We start from the raw sequence: 19,837 nt of genomic DNA, 5'->3' as shown, positions 1-19,837 counted from the left end.
TTCATATTTTCTATTTCTTCCTGGTTCTGTCTTGGAAGGTTATACCTTTCTAAGAATTTGTCCATTTCTTCCAGGTTGTCCATTTTATTGGCATAGAGTTGCTTGTAGTCGTCTCTTATGATGCTTTGTATTTCTGTGGTGTCTGTTGTAACTTCTCCTTTTTCATTTCTGATTTTTTGATTTGAATCCTCTCCCTCTTTTTCTGATGAGTCTGGCTAAAGGTTTATATATTTTGTTTATCTTCTCAAAGAACAATCTTTTAGTGTTATTGATCTTTGCTATTGTTTTCTTTGTTTCTATTTCACTTATTTCTGCTCTGATCTTTATGATTTCTTTCCTTCTACTAAATTTGGGTTTTGTTTGTTCTTCTTTCTCTAGTTCCTTTAGGTGTAAGGTTAGATTGTTTATTGGAGATTTTTCTTGTTTCTTGAAGTAGGATTGTATTGCTGTAATCTTCCCTTTTAGAACTGCTTTTGCTGCCTCCCATAGCTTTTGGACCATAGTGTTTTCATTGTTATTTGTTTCTAGGTATTTTTTAATTTCCTCTTTGATTTCTTCAGTGATCTCTTGCTTATTTAGTTACATATTGTTTAGCTTTCATGTGTTTGTGTTTTTTACATTTTTTTCCCTGTAATTTATTTCTAATCTCATAGTGTTGTGGTTGGAAAAGATGCTTTATATGATTTCAATTTTCTTAAATTTACTGAGGCTTGATTTGTGACCCAAGGTGTGATCTATCCTGGAGAATGTTCTGTGTGCACTTGAGAAGAAAGTGTAATCTGCTGTTTTCAGATTGAATGTCCTATAAATATCAACTAAATCTATCTGGTCTGTTGTGTCATTTAGAGCTTGTGTTTCCTTATTAATTTTCTGTCTAGATGATCTGTCCATTGGTGTAAGTGAGGTGTTAAAATCCCCCAGTATTACTATGTTACTGTTGATTTCCTCTTTTATAGCTGTTAGCATTTGCCTTATGTATTGAGGTGTTCCTATGTTGGGTGTATATATATTTATAATTGTTATATCTTCTTCTTGGATTGATCCCTTGATCATTATGTAGTGTCCTTCCTTGTCTCTTGTAACATTCTTTATTTTAAAGTCTATTTTGTCTGGTATGAGTATTGGTACTCCAGCTTTCTTGTGATTTCCATTTGCATGGAATATCTTTTTCCATCCCCTCACTTTCAGTCTGTATTTGTCCCTAGGTTTGAAGTGGGTCTCTTGTAGACAGCATATATAAGGGTCTTGTTTTTGTATCCATTTAGGAGCCTGTGTCTTTTGGCTGGAACATGTAATCCATTCACATTTAAGGTAATTATTGATATGTATGTTCCTATTACCATTTTCTTAATTGTTTTGGGTTTGTTTTTGTAGGTCCTTTCCTTCTCTTGTGTTTCCCACATAGAGAAGTTCCTTAAGCATTTGTTGTTCCTTTAGCATTTTTTGAGCTGGTTTGGTGGTGCTGAATTCTCTTAGCTTTTGCTTGTCTGTAAAGCTTTTGATTTCTCTGTTGAATCTGAATGAGATCTTTGCTGGGTAGAGTAGTCTTGGTTGTAGGTTCTTCCCTTTCATCACTTTAAATATATCATGCCACGCCCTTCTGGCTTGTAGAGTTTCTGTGGAGAAATCGGCTGTTAACCTTATGGGAGTTCTCTTGTATGTTATTTGTCATTTTTCCCTTGTTGCTTTTAATAACTTTTCTTTGTCTTTGATTTTTGTCAGTTTGATTACCCTGTGTCTTGGCATGTTTCTTCTTGGGTTTACCCTGCCTGGGACTCTCTGTGCTTCCTGGACTTGGGTGACTATTTCCTTTCCCATGTTAGGGAAGTTTTTGACTATAATCTCTTCAGATATTTTCTTGGGTCCTTTCTCTCTCTATTCTCCTTCTGGGACCCTCTAATGCAAATGTTGGTGCGTCTAATGTTGTCTCTTAGTCTGTCTTCATTTCTTTTCATTCTTTTTCTTTATTCTGTTCTGCTCCAGTGATTTCCACCATTCTGTCTTCCAGGTCACTTATCCGTTCTTCTGCCGCAGTTATTCTGCTATTGATTCCTTCTAGTGCATTTTTCAATTCAGTTATTGTATTGTTCATCTCTGTTTGTTTGTTCTTTAATTCTTCTAGGTGTTTGTTCTTTAATTCTTCTAGGTCTTTGTTAAACATTTCTTGCATCTTCTCAGTTTTTGCCTCCATTCTTTTTCTGAGATCCTGGATCATCTTCACTATCATTATTCTGAATTCTTTCTGGAAGGTTGCCTATCTCCACTTCATTTAGTTGTTTTTCTGGGGTTTTATCTTGTTCCTTCATCTGGTACACTGTCCTCTTTCTTTTCATTTTGTCTGTCTTTCTGTGAATATCGTTTTCATTCCACAGGCTGCAGGACTGTAGTTCCTCCTGACAGGCTGCAAGATTGTAGTTATTCTTGCTTCTGCTGTCTGCTGTCTGGTGGATGAGGCTATCTAAGAGGGTTGTGCAGGTTTCCTGATGGGAGCATCTGGTGGTAGCTAGAGCTTGGTGTTGCTCTGTTGGGCAGAGCTCAATAAAACTTTAACCTGCTTGTCTGCTGATGGGTGGGGCTGAGTTTCCTCACCATTGGTTGTTTGGTCTGGGTGACCCAGCACTGGAGGCTACAGGCTCTTTGGTGGGGTTAATGGTGGACTCTGGGAGGACTCTTGCCAAGGAGTACTTCCCAGAACTTCTGCTGCCAGTGTCCTTGTCCCAGCGGTGAGCCACAGCCATCCCCCGCCTTTGCAGGAGACCCTCCAACATTTGCAGGTAGGTCTCATTCAGTCTCCTATGGGGTCACTGTTCCTTCCCCCTGGGTCCTGATGTGCACACTACTTTGTGTGTGCCCTCCAAGAGTGGAGTCTCTGTTTCCCCCAGTCCTGTTGAATTCCTGCAATCAAATCCCGCTAGCCTTCAAAGTCTGACTCTCTGGGAATTCCTCCTCCCATTGCTGGATCCCCAGGTTGCGAAGCCCAATGTGTGGCTCAGAACCTTCACTCCAGTGGGTGGACTTCTGTGATATAACTGTTCTCCAGTTTGTGAGTCACCCACCCAGCAGTTATGGGATTTGATTTTATTTTGATTGTGCCCCTCCTACCATCTCATTGTGGCTTCTCCTTTGTCTTTGGATGTGGGGTATCTTTCTTGGTGAGTTCCAGTGTCTTCCTGTCAATGATTGTTCAGCAGTTACTTGTGATTCTGGTGCTCTCACAAGAGGGGGTGAGCGCACGTCTTTCTACTCTGCCATTTTTAACCAATCTCTGTAAGCTCTTTATATGTACTTGTCAGTGAAATCTAGACTGTATAACCCACATCCACTGATTGATTAACTACAGTGATTAACAACACGTCAGAAAGAAAGATATATATGTATAGGCTAATTTGGTCATCTTGTTGTAAAATCAATCCATTTGAGAAAAATTATACATTTTTCTTCAGTCTATGCAGCAAATTTTTCTCATTCCTTTTTTAAATAAACTCCTTTAAAAGCAATTGGTCACTTTTTTTCTCTTGCCTTCACTTAAATTCACATTATATTCTAAAAAGTCTGTAGCATTTTGCATTTGATTTAAGTGAATATAGCATCCTTCATTTTACAGCTTGCTAAATATCTTAATAAATATATTATTTCATTTTTCCTTCCATATATATGTGTACACACACAAATACACACACACACACACTCTCTTTGTCTCTGTCTCTATATCTCGCTGTACGTTTACATTAAATTTTGTCAGATATTAAGATTGCTATCCCAGCTTTCTTTTGATTCAAATATACTTGGCTGGTATATTTTTCCATCTTTTTATTTTCAACCTTTTGTAAGTTTTTGTTTTACCTATATCTTGTAGATAGCATATTATTATATTTTGCTTTTGTTTTTTTAATCTAATCTGATAGTGTCTTTTAATAAGCTTATTTAACCCATTTACAAATTAGTCCTTGCTCTAATTAAGACTTATTTCTGCTTTTTTATTTCATATTTTAAAATTTAGACTACTTCCTTTTTTGTTTCTTTTTATTCTTTCTGTGGTTTTGGAAGTTACACATTCTATTTTTATTTCCATGATAGATGCCCTTAACTCATGAATTGTGCTTATATTTATTTATCCTTATTGATTTCTTAAGATTATCAATATTTGTATCTTCATCTGAGAAGGCAAGCATTTTAGTGTGCTCTCATATTCTTATGCATTCTTTTTGTGTCTCCCTGACTGCACCTCCTTCCCCAACCCTGGCCAGATCATGTTGCTGTTGTACAGAATTTTTGCCCTTTCAATATATACTCTCCCTTATTTTTTTTTTTTTTTTTTTTGCTGTACGCAGGCCTCTCACTGTTGTGGCCTCTCCCGTTGTGGAGCACAGGCTCCGGACGCGCAGGCTCAGCGGCCATGGCTCACGGGCCCAGCCGCTCCGCGGCATGTGGGATCTTCCCGGACCGGGGCATGAACCTGTGTCCCCTGCATCGGCACACTGTGCCACCAGGGAGGCCCCTCTCTTAGCTTTTTGTTTTATGTTTTTTGTCTCTTTTGTCTTTTATTTATTTCTTTGGGAGAGTTCCTCAATTGACTCTCTCTGCTCACTGATTATTCATCAGCTGTATCTATCCTACTTTGATGGATATCCTACTTTTATATCAGCTGTTATACTTTTAATGTGTATTATTTTCATTTGGTTCTTATATTTTTTCTTGTTTTATATTGCTAATATTTTATCTTACCTATATTTACTATGTTTATTTTAAATTCTTGAGCTGACTTTTCAGTATTCTGCTTCACACGTTGTATGTTGTCCAGATGTATGTCTTTTACGGAAATTATACTCGTTGGATGGCTAGCTGATTTGGCTGCTACTCTGATAATGTCTGTTGGGGAAGGCTGAACACTAGGTTCCAATCTGTGTATGTCTTGTGAATTTAGAGAGAGGCGAGAGGTTGAGCTTCAGGGACTCGAGAACTACTCTTGATCCTCCCAGTGGGCTGTCCCCTTCCACTCAGCGGTTCACTTTTAAGCTCTTAGGGAAAAGCAGCCCAGGAAGCCGCGGTCCCCCGAGGTGATGACCCCAGCCCTGAGGGTTTGGAGGAGTAGAGGAGGAAGAGTGAGTGCTTGAAGGCCAGGGGTCTGTTCACGTTTCCTCACCCTCTCACACCAGAAGGGCAGAGGTGCTCACCTGGTATTATCCTGGCCACACTGCCTGCCTGCTGGCTGCTGGTTTTGGCGGTGAAATTGCAAGGAATGATTGTCCTGAGGCTACCTTCTGAAGAGAAGTACGAGCAGAATTTAAAAACCTCCCTCCAACCGTCGTCTGACTGCTATTTTTAGCAGCTTTCTGCCATCTGCTTCCTCCAGTGCTCCAAAGCGAGATACCCTTCCCTCTTCTGCGGGCTTTCTTGTTCTACTCGTCCAAGTTTCTTGCTTGCTTTTATTGTTTCTCCAGAGTTGGCTCTGGTGGAGGGAGTCAAGAGCCTATGATAATAGACTGTTTTGGTTTCTTTCATTCTTGTTAAATTTATAGGTGATGCCCAGAGACTCTTGAATGCCTTGGAATAATTTAAGTGTCCTAGATCTTCCAGGACTAATTTTCAGATACCAGACTTCCCTTGCTGCAGCTTTGACAGTGCCTTTCACTGAGCCAGTGAGAAAAGGAGGACTTCTTTATGCAAGAGATGCTTCTTCCTAGATAATTCCATTGATTTGCACCTGAATCTCAGCAGGACACCTTGCACATATTGGTGTTCTGTGGCAGAGTTGGAGTTATGGAACGAAAACCTTTTCTCTCCATCCTATCTGGCTCTGGCTCCCTTGTCTATAGTTGAGCTAACTATATTGGCTAGCTTGTTGAGATATTATGACATTTTCTGTTTTCTCATTCCGTTGTTTTCTACTTGGTACCTGTTCTAGCACCATGTTTACTTAACATGGATGTAGCAGTGGTGGTGTTGGTATAGCAGAAGCAGTGGTTTGGGTGTTTAATTTTAAACTTGGTGTGTTTTTAAACTTACACTTAGAACCTTTAGTGATTTTCCCCCTGTCTTTGTCTTAGTCTGTCAGTCTTAATGCTAATGTAAATAAGGGAAATGTATCAAAATAGTTACCAAAAAGCGTATAATATCTTAACTTTTTTTTACCATAGTAAAATATATATAACATAAAATTTGCCTCTTTAACCATTTTCAGAAGTACCGTTCAGTGGCATTAATTACATTCATAATATTGTACAACCATCATAACTATTTCCAAAACTTTCATCACTCTAAACAGAGACTCTGTGACCGTGAAGCAATAACTTTCCATTACCCCCTTCCATTAGCAACCCTGGTAACCTCTAATCTACTTCTGATTTTCTGAATTTGCTTATTCTAGATATTTCATATAAGTGGAATCACACAATATTTGTCCTTTTGTGTTTGCCTTGTTTCACTGAGCACAGTGTGTTCAAGGTGCATCCATGTTGTAGCATGTATCAGAACTTTATTTCTTCTTATGGCTGAATAATATTCCATTGTGTATATATGCCACATTTTGTTTATTCTTCTATTGATGATGCTTAGGTTGTTTCTACCTTTTGGCTATTGTAACGAATGCTGCAATGAACACTGGTGTACAGATATCTCTTTGAGTCCCTGTTTTCAGTTCTTTTGGGTATATATGTAGGATTGGAATTGCTGGGTCATATTCTAATTCTGTGTTTATATGTACCAATTTTACTCACTCTTTTAGCCTATTTTACTCACTCTTGCTAGCAATGAGTACTGTTCTTAAAAAGTAGCATTGCTAATCAGATACATGCAAATATCTCGTTATTGAAGAACTATCTCATTGATGTAATTTGCATCACTTTGATTATCAATAAGGTTGAATATTTTTCTGCTTATTCATAATTTGCGTTTCCTCTTTTGTGAGTTGTCTCTTTGAGTTATTTTAAAGAATTTAGGTAACTGACTTTTTAAAAAAAATAAATTTATTTATTTATTTTTGGGTGCATTGGGTCTTCATTGCTGTGTGCGGGGTTTCTCTAGTTGCAGCGAGCGGGGGCTACATTTCGTTGTGGTATGTGGACTTCTCATTGCGGTGGCTTCTCTTGTGGTGGAGCACGGGCTCTAGGTGCGCCGGCTTCAGTAGTTGTGGCATGCAGGCTCAGTAGTTGTGGCTCGTGGGCTCTAGAGTGCAGGCTCAGTAGCTGTGGCACACTGGCTTAGGTGCTCCATGGCATGTGGGATCTTCCTGGACCAAGGCTCGAACCTGTGTCCCCTGCATTGGCAGGCGGATTCTTAACCACTGTGCCACTAGGGAAGTCCCTAACTGACATTTTTTTAGAACTTATGTTAGCTATCCAATTGAACCCATTTATCTTTGTCAAAAGTATGAGTCATTTTTAATGCTGATCTCTACGTGTTGGTCTTGTCAACAAGCCCACACTTCTTAGGCATTCTGGATTGCTGAACAGAATAAAAATAAGTTTAAAAAAGAAGTGTAATTTTGGCTGTTTGAATTATGAACATGGCATTTACATATTCATTATTCCTCCATTTGTATCATTTTCAAATTTGATAAGCATATGGGCTGTCTCTTACCTAAGGTATATATCAGACCTGTTGAGAGGGCAGAACACGTTGATACGAATGCATTCATTCCGTATATTTTATCTTTCCTTAGGTGGTCCATGAACTGGAACTTTATAACACAGGATATTATTTAGGCATGTTCGTGAATTCTTTTGCAGTCTTTCAGGTATGTTTAGTTTGCTATAATTTGAAAAGATATTAATATATTTTACTGCTGCAAAGTTAATTTCAGAATTAATTATCTAAATTTTGAAATGTTAGCCTCTTATTACATTTATTTAATTTAACCTTTTATTAAGTGTGTTATATAAGTGTAATTTGAAATGGAAAGATAGTCACCCTTCTAGTTTTAAAAGCAAATGAATAAATTCACCATTAGAGAAATAATGGAATTTGTCATTATAATTTCTTTCTTTTATATCACTTTCCTTGACCTGGAAATGTCTGTTTCTTCATGTGAGAGTGTGTGTGTGTGTGTGTGTGTGTGTGTGTGTGTGTGTGTGTTTATATGTCTGTGTCTGGGTATGAGAGAGAGAATGTATACTCATGTATGTACCTAAACTCTCAAAAATGAGCAGGAGTTAAAAAAAAAGGGAACTACTTTCACATGCTACACAAAAACAAATGAGCAAGGGTGAGTTAGGAGTATGGGAGTCCGACAATTTAGAGGACATTTAAACTTTTATTTTAAAAGAAAATTAAAATTATTCTTTCTAGGAGTGTGGCCTCTGGGTGTTGACAGATGCAAACCTTGTGAAGGATTTCATTGATGTTTGTAAGTGAAATCTGACAAAGTGCTTTTAAAGTAATTAAGTCTTTCATCTCAAGTGTTTATAGTTACTTATGTAAGTATGACTACTTTCTGGCTGAACATGAATATTGTAATTTTCATTTTCTGTTCTCTTATCCTACAGTGTTTGCAGTTTAATGTACTTGAAAGTACATCTGGACCATGACATGGAGTGTTTTTCACCTCCTGTCTAGATATTTGTAATGAATGCTTTCCATTTGCTCTCTGTAATTTTTTGACATGGTTATATTTTTGGACATATTGGAAGATCTTATGCCTCCAATTTGTGTTGTAAACTGTGGTGTTATTTTGGAATCAGTTAAAAGGGGCAATGTATTTTTGAAACATTTTTGTTCTCTACCTTTTTATTGTTCACCTAGAAAATAGCCCAGATGTCATAAAGTGTGCTGTCAATACACACACACACATACACACGCACGCACGCACGCACTTGTCTCCTCAATCTGAGTTCTTTGCGGGCAGAGTCACATCTGTACATCCTAGTTCCCTGGATTGCTAAATAGAGTTGACCACCCAACTAATTAAAAGAAGTGTGCTTTTAGGAAGGAGTCGTAAAACATTTTGACTGAAGGAAATGTGTAAATGAGGATGATTAATTCTAGAAGTTGTTCTCTTTTCTTTCAGGTAAAATCATACGAAATCATCTTGAAAGGCCACAGAACTATCATAGTCTCTATCCATGAATTCCCCGTTCCTGTCACATGTTCCCAGTTAGTCCACACTAAGCCCCAGGCTCTCCAGCTTGGGGTTGTTGATTGACACCACAGGACACCTGACCCTCTGTTCTGAAGTTATGAGAATAATTTTATAGTCTTAAAGATTTTATGAAATCATTATGATCTCTATGTATTAAAGACACGTGACACATTTAGCTTTCTTCATATAATCATCTACCCTAGGCGGCCTTCCAGACCAATCTATGCTTTTCCATTCTCTCTCTGTCACTCTCAGCTTTTACCCATCTTTGTTGATGTTTACTTATCGAATCCTGGTGCACACTGTAATACTCATTCTATTGTTAGTAATACTTATTGTAATCTTTACCTTTTCTGAGACCCTTCTACCTTTTCACTGTAACAGAAGAAGCCTGATACTCTTACCAGCATATTATGTTGCTAGAAACCTTCAAGTGATTGAATTCTTCCCTAGTCCCTTGTTCTTGCATGACACCTTTCCCATTAAACTCAACTCTGGAACACCCTGACTGTTTACCTTACCCCTGTTTCTGCACCCTGATGCCCCCAAAATAACCTTAACTTTGATGTGTCCCAAAGCATCACTTTTCCCTAATATGATTTGGCTGATATATGAGCTCTTGAGTTGATATGATTCCACATCTCTGTTAATGAAATTATCATCTACCCATATGTCTGCATCAGAAACCTGGAACTCATCTTTAATTCTTTCCTCTCTCTGTCAGATGTGGAACAGCAGAGTGGTTAAGAAAGGAACTTGCCATGAAATACTTCTGACTTTGAATTCTGGCTTTATGATCCTGAGAAAATTCATTAAGGTCCCTAAGCCTCAGGTTTCTCCCTGAATTAGAGGAATAATAATATTACCTATATTACAGGGCTGCTAGGAGGGTACCTCCAAAAGGATGTAAGATGCATGGCACGTGTTTGGCACTCACAAGTCTGCAATTACCTATTGTCTTATCCCTCAGATCCAGTTTGTTCATTCATTATTCAGTAGATGATATTAATTGCATGCCTGACGTGTAGGAGGCAATGGGGATTCCAGCTTGGTCTAGTGGGGCAAGCCAGCACACAGAGGAGTATGCTGAGGTACAGCCTGCCCGCGGGTGCACACAGAGGCCATCCAGCTGAGAGGCAGAGCAGGGTCGTTTCTCAAGGCTGTCCTTCCTCTCCTCTCGCTCATCAGCATGCCTCCTTGGGTGCCGCGGGAGCCCCCTGTTTCTCCTGCCTCATTCCCCCAGCTCTAAACCATTGTTCGCACCGAGACCAGAGTTACCATTATAAAACATGGGTTAGATCGTGCTTCTGATTTGTTTCAAAACCTTCAGTAAGGCCATGATTACTTAAACGATCAAGTCCAAATCCTTCAGCGCGGGATAACTGATATTTAAAAATCTGGACCCAAGCATTTGTTTTGTTCTCATTTTATGCCGCTCTTCCCTAACACACATTGTCATAGTCCGGACATGCCTTTGTACTTAGCTTATTTTTTTTCTCTTGTATGAGATACTCTTTATCCGGAGGCGTAAGGAAATGGAATGCAGAAGACAGCGCAGAATGGGTTTTCTCCCCTAGCCATACCCTGTCCACTGTGCAGAGGCTGTGAAGTCACCTGTTCTCTGCACGGTGGACCCTTGGCCTATGTGCGCTATCACTCTTAGCATGTATTTGTCCGCCTCCTCTATAGACAATGGGTGGAGCTCATCACATTCATCTTGGTATCTTTGGTACCTTCTACAGTATAATTTTCTTTTTACACTTCATTTTGAAATAATTTTAGGCTTATAGAAAAGTTGAAAGAATAGAGATAGGTATGTCTATATGTCAGCCTGCCTCTTTTATAAGAAAGAAGCTAATAAACTGGATGATTTTAGCGTCTTGTGGATGGTGTAGCCAAAGGCGATCAGCACTGGGGATCTAAGAAGAGGAGAGTAGCAGAATTGGAGATAACTTTAAAAATGTGATTTAAGTTATTTTTTAGCAGCTGAACTGTAAGTAGTTTTTCAGGTATTGGTTGTAGGGCCATCAAACTTTTTTTTTTTTTTTCCTGGCTCTTTCATAGTGGCCACGTGACTAGGGTAAGTCACGTGACTTCTGTGGGTCTCAGGTGCCTCTGTAAAACGAGAAGATTGGACAAGACAAACTCTAAAGGCCCCGTCAGCTGAGAGGTGCTGTGATTCTGTGGACTGGGTTTATGAACATTGTCTACAGTGACTTTTTCCTAACAGTTGTCTGTGTTTATTTTTAGATGACCGCATAGCGTTTTTGGAGGAATATGAAGGATACTTGGTAGATTTTCATGACTTTTCTTCGGGTAGCAGTCCACGTGTCAGAAAGCATTTTCCAGAGACTTGGATTTGGCTAGACACCAGCATGGGGTAAAAGTTTATAAAGTTCTTTGCCCATATATATTTTGTTTGGCCTTAGTTTTAAGTAAGTGTTGCCCTGTTTCTGATGCTTAAATACAAACATAGAGTGATAAAGAACTGAATGGACCAAGAGTTTTTTTTAGAACGATATTTATTGTATTTAAATATAGTACTTAATAAAGCTTCATGTGAATTGTGGCAGTGAGAGTAGCATCATGGAGAAGACCGGCCTTTTGCTAAGGAAGGGTGATTTTAACTTCCCTGAAGTCTTGTGGCTCTCATTGGGGAAAGATTGCTGAGAATTCCTTTGTTGCCTTGGGATGGGAAGCGCTCATGATTATTCCCCCTGCCTTGTGGCTCCTCATAAAACATCCCTGTGAGCCACAGGAAGTAGGGGTGTGGATGCTGAAAGGAATTCAGCTTAGCTGACAAACTCTGTGCTACCTGGCGTGATGACTGAGCAGGTGAATCATGAAATCTACACATATCGCGAGTCCACTATTTACAGAAACTTGAAATAAGACACAAGTCAAACCTCAGAAAACAAATAACAGGGTAGACTAGGATACAGAGGGAAACTTTTATGCATATTGAGAGAAACAAATTGGAGTTAAGTTTGAAAAAGTATATTATCTATACAAAATTTATGAAAAATGTTTATTCTGAAGATATAAACATTGTAGAAAGATTTTATTGGAATATGGATCAGTCTGCAGTGTTATGACCTTATTATGACTTATTCCTTGAGAACTTGGGGTCTACTGTTTTCGACTTAAATCTTTAAAAAAATTTAGATATGTAAATGATTTGGAAACTTAAAATTCTTCCGAAACATGGTTTTAGGTTATGTTGGCCAATTTTGAAATGTGTCAGTTCTCGGTTTTGTGACTTTTATGTTTATCTTGGCTTCAGTTCCAGGACTTACCAAGAATTCGAAGTTACTGTACCTGATTCTATCACTTCTTGGGTTGCAACTGCTTTTGTGATCTCTGAGGATTTAGGTCTTGGACTAACAACTACTCCAGTGGAGGTAGTATATTAAAGGGCTGCTGATAAATGGTACAGTGCCACGAAGCAAAGAAAGTGTCAGCTCCTCGATGGATTTCAAAAAAGTGATTGCTGATGACGTAGATCACAGTTTAGAGATTCCTTGGCGTTTCCTTCTTGTTTTTCATCTGCTTTACACTTTGGAATGTGAGCTGTATTAAACTGCTAAACGTGCTAGCTCTGTATTAAGATTTGGATACAAAGTTTATTATTGACTGAGTCCAACCCCTTCCAGAGGCCAAGAAGAGAGAGAACATTTCCGTGCATCCCTCTTTAAGGACAAGCAGAACTTCTCAAAATGTCCCCTAGCAAACATTTCTTCACATCTCTTTGGTCAAATTACATCTCATGTCGCTTCCTAAACCCGTCACTGACAAGAGGAATGTAATGACCATGACTGGTCTTAGACCAGTAGCCTTCACCTCTGTCATACCTGAAGCCAGCTTTTTATAACAGCTATGCTTTTCATCCCTCTACCGTCTGTGCAAAATGAAATGCATAGAAAATATAATATAACTGCACACTCAATTTTAAAAAAATCAATAAGGTGCCCTAAGTGAAATAGTGAGGAGAAATAAAAGGAAAGTAATGTATAATAAAATAATATACTTTTCAGTATGTAAGTGACCAGGCCTAGTTGCACTAGAAGGCATAGTAACATATGTGAATATTTACACCGTGCATAGAATCACCCTGTGTGTAACAGCTGCACATCCAGTTTGATATACGTATATTGTTTTCGCAACTCAAAAACCTTGAGTGGTGCTGCCTGAGGTGATGTAAAGTTTTGAAATAGTGAACAAGTTTTGATAAAGTTACAAAACAAAGTATAGTTTCCTCTTGATTTACAAAATAGTTGTATATTGACAGATGTTTTGGGTTTATATATATGTTGGAATTAGTTGTAAGCCCAGGTCATTATCAGCAGGTACTTTATCTACATGAAGGAACATTCAAGAATCATGAGGGACACGGAACAATTCTTCCTTTTCTGGGACTGTCCTGAGCATGCAGACCTTCACCCACTAAGTGCCAAGAGCACCCTATGGTGACAGTCTGACACTTCCACAAATGTCCAGATAAACCTCTAAGCGGGAATTAGCTGCTGCCAGTGAGAAGCTCCGCCGATGCTGTCAGAGTTGGGTGACCAATGAGGAAGCACGAGTATGTGTATCTGTATATTACAGGGTAGCAGGCAAACCATCATTTAGACTTTTCACATGAGTCTAAAACAGATGCTGTTTCATTTGGCCAGTGGCTTTAGAAGAAGAATGGTAGAATCAACTTGGCAGAGTAGAGGAAGAGAGACTTAGCTGTGGCCTCAGACATGCTGGGATCCAGTTCTGGCTCCTACACTTTGCAGCAGTGTGAACTTGTACCGGTTACAGAGATGTCTGAGCTTCAGATTTCTTTTCTGTAAAATAGGATCATAACACCTGCCTACATAGGTGTAATGACTACATGAAATAATTTGTGTAAAGTCCCTGGTTCCTAGTAGCCATTTCATAAAATGTAGTGGTTACTGTGTTAAGTAACATAAATCAATGTGCCCGCGTTCATTAGGGGTAGGTTGCTGTTTGCTTTCTGTTGGTAGGCAAGTGGACATTTCTATGTGAAGTTAGTTATAAGCGTCACAGGTTTTGTGAGATTCGCTTTTAATTGCGTAAAGCGTGAAGCACTTGGACTTGAATCAAATCTGTATTCATTGTGTTCTTTTCAGCTCCAGTCCTTCCAACCGTTTTTCATTTTTTTGAATCTTCCCTACTCTGTTATCAGAGGTGAAGAATTTGCTTTGGAAGTAACCATATTCAATTATTTAAAAGATGCCACTGAGGTAATATACTAATCATCATTTACACTTCAGGAAAAAATGAAGAAAACATGCGGGGATTGGGTTATGTAGTGTTTGGGCATCTAAGCATTCTATACATTACTGGGAGATTGAAAAGAGCCATACTTTGCCCACCATCTCTTCTGCTTGTTAATGTCGAAGGATATTGCTAGCCTGCCCAGGCATCCTCACCTTAATTTCTAGCACAGGTTCTCTGCTTTAGTCATGCAACTTCATCTCTTTGGCATGTCTTTCTCTTTCCTGCCCACTCCTGCATTTTCCCCCTACTCTCCTCCCACATCTACAATGTGTTGCCGCTTCTCACTGCTGTTCTGTGCTCACTGCAGGTGGCAAGAATTGATTCCTTTCAAGACCCGGTTTGAAACTAAGGTGTCTTTCCTGAGGAATCTCACCCATGCTGTTGTGCTTATCCCTGTGTTTATATTCTGTTTTCAAGGCTTTGTCTTTTGAGTCACGGCCCGGTGTCTCCTTAGCCAAGTCAGTTCCCTGTAAGGCAGGGGTAGGCCCGCTGTTTGTACTGTGCCTGCAGTAGTGTTAACAAAATGATTTTTCCTCCCGGAGTAGGGAGGGATTGTAATTAACCTTATTACCTGAAAATGCCATAATCTCTTTAAGCACTATGTCTAGAGAGTAAACTTTCTTATTTTCTAACTTTCCTTTTATTTTTATTTTTTTTGGGGTATGCGGGCCTCTCACTGTTGTGGCCTCTCCCGTTGCGGAGCACAGGCTCCGGATGCGCAGGCCCAGCGGCCATGGCTCACGGGCCCAGCCGCTCTGCGGCATGTGGGATCTTCCCGGACCGGGGCACGAACCCGTGTCCCCTGCATCGGCAGACGGACTCTCAACCACTGCGCCACCAGGGAAGCCCTAATTTTACTTTTTAATCTTTTTAACATGGTCCAGTGTAAAGAGCAAAAGTCAGGAGGCCCACATTCAAGGTCCAGGTCCTCCACTTACCAGCAAATAACTTAATTGCAGTTTACTCATCTGTCAGGTAGGAAATATTTTGAGAAACAGATGAGAAAATAAATGGGAAAACAATTCATAAAATCTAAGACCCAGAGAAATGGGATTCTTGATGAGCCTGGCAACTTTGACATATTTTATGAAAGTTTGCAACCGACATGTGTTTCAGGACTAGTGTCTGAGTCATACTTTTCTTGGAATAATTTTAGCAGAGGCTCTCAATGAATGTAATAACATTTCATCCTGTTTGCCTCAGGCTTTTCTGATGGGACTAGTGTCCCAGGATGACTCAGATGAGTCAGGCTGGTGGCAGTACCATGACATGAAATAACCTTTTTGGATACACCCTTACCACTCAGGCTTTGAAAAATGAGAGAATTTAATGTTAGTGGGAGTTTAATGTTAGAAATGGAACTGAAGAATGCCATTTCCCCACATGTCTTGAGGCAGATGGAGAAAGCATAGGAAAGAAACTAGGTTTTTCCTGACACCCTTTCACCCTCTCCTTGCCTGAATCTTTCTGTCTTATTTTTCTCTAGTTTCAGGCCTCATAGATTTATCTGCACTTAGAGCAACATTTTACTGGGGAGCAATTTATTATACAAGACCTTTGATGATTTTTTCTTCCAGGTTAAGGTCATCATTGAGAAAAGTGACACGTTTGATATTCTAATGGCTTCGAATGAAATAAATGTCACAGGACACCAGCAGACAGTTCTGGTTCCCAGTGAGGATGGGGCAACTGTTCTTTTCCCGGTCAGGCCAACACATCTGGGGGAAATGCCCATCACAGTCACAGCTGTTTCACCTGCTGCTTCCGATGCTGTCACCCAGAGGATTTTAGTGAAGGTGAATACTTGAAGTCTAAATAAATAGAATGGAAATATATAATTGAAAAGGCAACAGAAGGTGGTTTTTCTCTTGGTTAGATTTGTTTTCAAGACTGACTGGGTCATCTTTTCCACCCTCCTGGTAATGCCTAATGGTTTTCTCATCTGAATGTAAAAATATATCACGTGTGTTTTTAAAGGTAATTGTCAACGTCTTCTTTAAATTTATAGTACGACTATAAGGCAAGTTACATTTACAGTCTGTGTGACATTGGGATCCTATTAAGTCATGCCAAGTTGATACATAGATTTTGAATTTTGGAATTCCTCAGTACAGGTAGAAGAGGTTTTGGTAGGTTTTTACAGAGAAGACAGTATGCACAAAAAGACAACTCAGGACAGTAGATAAGCGCTTGTGTTCCGGAGTAAGACAGCTCTGGGTTTCATCCCACCTTTGTCAAGGGTGCCTTTGCACAAGGTACTTAACCTCTGTCTTTGGATAATAAAAGGACCTACCTCCAAGGATTTCTCAACACCTTTTCATCTTCTCCTTTATCATTTCCATTGCCATTCTATGAAATGTTTTGACTAATTTAATGAGAAGGGAAACATTTGTTAACAGATTTGAAGCAATAATCAAGACACTGTAGGTACTTACCTAACCATATACAGGCCAGATGATTGACTTATTATCTGCATGCAGTTCTCTGTAAACAGATGAGTAGGGACCATGATAATTGTGTTCCTTTTTATCAACAGGCTGAAGGAATAGAAAAATCATATTCACAATCCATCTTATTAGACCTGACCGACAGCAAGCTACAAACTACCCTGAAAACTTTGAGTTTCTCCTTTCCTCCTCATATAGTGAGTGGTAGTGAGAGAGTTCAGATCACTGCAATTGGTAAGAACAGATATCACCATCGCTACTGGTTTATTTGTATATGATACTATATATTTTTCATTTATTTGTAGGTATATTTTCTTTTTTTAATTACTTTTTAAAGTTGAAGTATAGTTGGTTTACATTGTTTCAGGTATATAGCAAAGTGATTCAGTTATACATATATGTATATATATTCTCTTTCAGATTCTTTTCTGAAAGAGAGTAGTTTATTACAAAATAGTTTATAGTTTATTACAAGATATTGAATATAGTTCCCTGTGCTATAAGTAGGTCCTTATTTAGGTGTATTTTCTTATTTAATCCTAATGAGAAGAAGTTGCAAAAAGTTTTTAGTTGGTGCCAACCATGGATTACAGTAGGAAGGCAAGTGAGAGGTGTGTCCTGGACCAGTTCTTCTGTCTTCAAGGTGCATGTGAATCACCTGGGGAGCTTGTGTGAAGGCAGATTCTGGCTTGGTAGGCCTGGGGTGGGGCCTTGGATTCTGCAATTCTAACAACCTCCCAGGTGATGACGATGCTGCTGGTGTGCAGACCACTCTTTTGAGTAGCCAGACCACGCCTATCGTATGGTGGTTCTGCCTCTGTGGCTCTCGGCCACTGGTGAATATCCCTTCTGTGGAGCTTCGGAATACACAAATATCTGGGATCCACTCTCGAGCTGCTCAGTCAGCATCTCTTGGGCTGTGGCTAGGGCATGCATGTTTTGAAAAGGTTCCATGACTGCTTCTGGTAACCAGAGGTGGAGGACCACTGCCTCTAGCAGTTCCCTGTGCAGACACAAGTACCCTTTCCAGTTTGAAGCTACCCACTGACTAAGTCACCCTCTCCTAGTCACCTTCTGGTAACCCCAAAGTCCTTTCAACTATTAGACAGAGCTTCCACACACATGGTTTATTTATGTGGTCGTGCTTTGCAAATAACTGAAAGAAATATTTAGATGAATGACATCTAAATATCGGGTTGGCCAAAAGGGTCGTTAGGGTTTTTCTATAAGATGTTACAAAACTTTTTGGCCCACCCAATATTTAGATCTTTGAGGTGTCAGGACCTAAGGCACGTTTTCAGAGGTTCTTTTAAGTCTCCCCTGCAAGTGTAATGCTTTTTATTATAACCTCAAACAACCGGTTCCTCTAGAGAGGACTTTTTTGGGAGACTTAGATATAATTCTTAAAAAGAATTAAATAAGCTTTCTACTTAGGGGAATACATTCTGCCTAAGAACCTCCCACAGTGCCAGGATGCTGGGAGATGATGTGGTACACACACGCACACATGGAGGGAAGAAGCCTTGAAGTTTAAGTGTGTACCATCACTCCTTATGTTGGAATGAGTCTGCTATTGTGACTGAAGTGCTCTGAGGTTTAATTTTAAAGCTTGATTTAGATAATGGTTTTTCAAGTGTTATTTTTATATGGTATTTATATATTAAAAAAAAAACCTATTTGGTAGCCCAGATGTGTGAATATTAGCTTGCTTCTTCGGATTTTGAGAGTCTAAGTTTATGTTCACTTTGAATATTAAAAACATAACCTACAGTAGTAATAAAAATAAAAAACATAAGCTACAGTGGTATTTATTTCTCTGTGTTAATATCTAAAGTTTGAGACATTATATGCCAGCATGGCGGCAGCCTACCCACCTGAAGATCTTCCTCTCTTTTTTGGATTCATTTTTTCTGGAGCAGATTTTTACTAGGTATTTGGACTTGGTAAGTTTCTAAAATAAACCACATTGACGAATATTCTTCTCTATACAGTTCAACCCTAGTGAGGTCAGAATTAGAACTCAGCCTTTACATTTCTAAATTCTTACTTATTTTCTTGAGTTATGGTGTTAGACTGTGGTTAGAGGAATGTGGGTAAGCGTGTGTTTTGTTTCACTTTATATTACTAACTTTGAAGCATATTTTTAACCCTTTTGATCCTGAGATTTATTGAAACGCTTATACTTGTTAGTTCTACTTTGTTGTTGATACATAGAGCACATTGAAAAATACCACCACCCTGCCCTGAAAAACATCGTTTCTCAAGAATTTGTACTGTATTAGTAAGGACATCAAAATAAATTCTACTTATGTGAAGAATATTAATAATAAAACATCTTTCCCATGTAAGAATGATGGTTTCCTAATGCAATTCCTGACATTTTTGTTCAGAAATTTTATTTTAAACTTGGTTTTTGCTTAGGTGTACTGCATCTTTGAGCTATAAGAGTCTCCTAATTTGTCACATAATCTACAAGTTCAGTACCACTGTATTGTCATTTATTTGACCCGTCTTCCTAAAAGCTTGATGTAAAGTTTCTATAAACACTGTGCTCCACGCAGTGGAATAGTAATATGGCTTCAGATGCGTTCTGCCCTCAGTGGACACCTCTCTGCCACCAGGCGGTACAGTTACCGAGGATTTGCTGAATGTAATGAATATCTTGTGCTTTCAGGAGATATTCTTGGTTCTTCCATCAGTGGCTTAGCCTCACTCATTCGAATGCCTTATGGCTGTGGCGAACAGAACATGATAAATTTTGCTCCAAATATTTACGTTTTGGATTACCTGACTAAAAAGAAACAGCTGACTGAGAATTTAAAAGAAAAAGCCCTTTCATTTATGAGGCAAGGTAAGCATTTTAGAAACATACTTTTATTTGTAAAAATACATCTCTTCTTTTCTTTTCGGTCAGAGTTGACTCTGACCATATTTCAACATAGACAGATTTTGTCTTTGCTCTGTGATTGTGGCACTAGATGGTGTGGAATGTGCTAGAAGTGTGAGCAGTGGGACGCTGCCGCCA

The 19,837-nt window shown here is 39.1% G+C and overlaps 1 protein-coding gene across 5 annotated transcripts in view; it reads left to right on the top strand.

Moving 5' to 3' along the window:
• The window catches only part of CD109 (CD109 molecule), a 151,496-nt gene that overhangs the window by 99,546 nt on the left and 32,113 nt on the right, over window positions 1-19,837 (top strand). For all 5 annotated transcript variants that reach the window (XM_060030349.1, XM_060030351.1, XM_060030350.1 and 2 more), the window contains 8 exons: window positions 7,661-7,735; window positions 8,287-8,344; window positions 11,327-11,456; window positions 12,360-12,477; window positions 14,215-14,328; window positions 15,943-16,161; window positions 16,902-17,046; window positions 19,487-19,663. In XM_060030349.1, coding sequence (XP_059886332.1) covers window positions 7,661-7,735; window positions 8,287-8,344; window positions 11,327-11,456; window positions 12,360-12,477; window positions 14,215-14,328; window positions 15,943-16,161; window positions 16,902-17,046; window positions 19,487-19,663 — 1,036 coding nt within the window. The remainder of the gene's footprint in view (window positions 1-7,660; window positions 7,736-8,286; window positions 8,345-11,326; window positions 11,457-12,359; window positions 12,478-14,214; window positions 14,329-15,942; window positions 16,162-16,901; window positions 17,047-19,486; window positions 19,664-19,837) is intronic.

This window comes from Delphinus delphis, chromosome 14 (assembly GCF_949987515.2).
Source record: "Delphinus delphis chromosome 14, mDelDel1.2, whole genome shotgun sequence".
NCBI lineage: Eukaryota > Metazoa > Chordata > Mammalia > Artiodactyla > Delphinidae > Delphinus > Delphinus delphis.
Note: the sequence above shows the minus strand (reverse complement) of the source record. Positions and strands in the feature narration are given on the sequence as shown.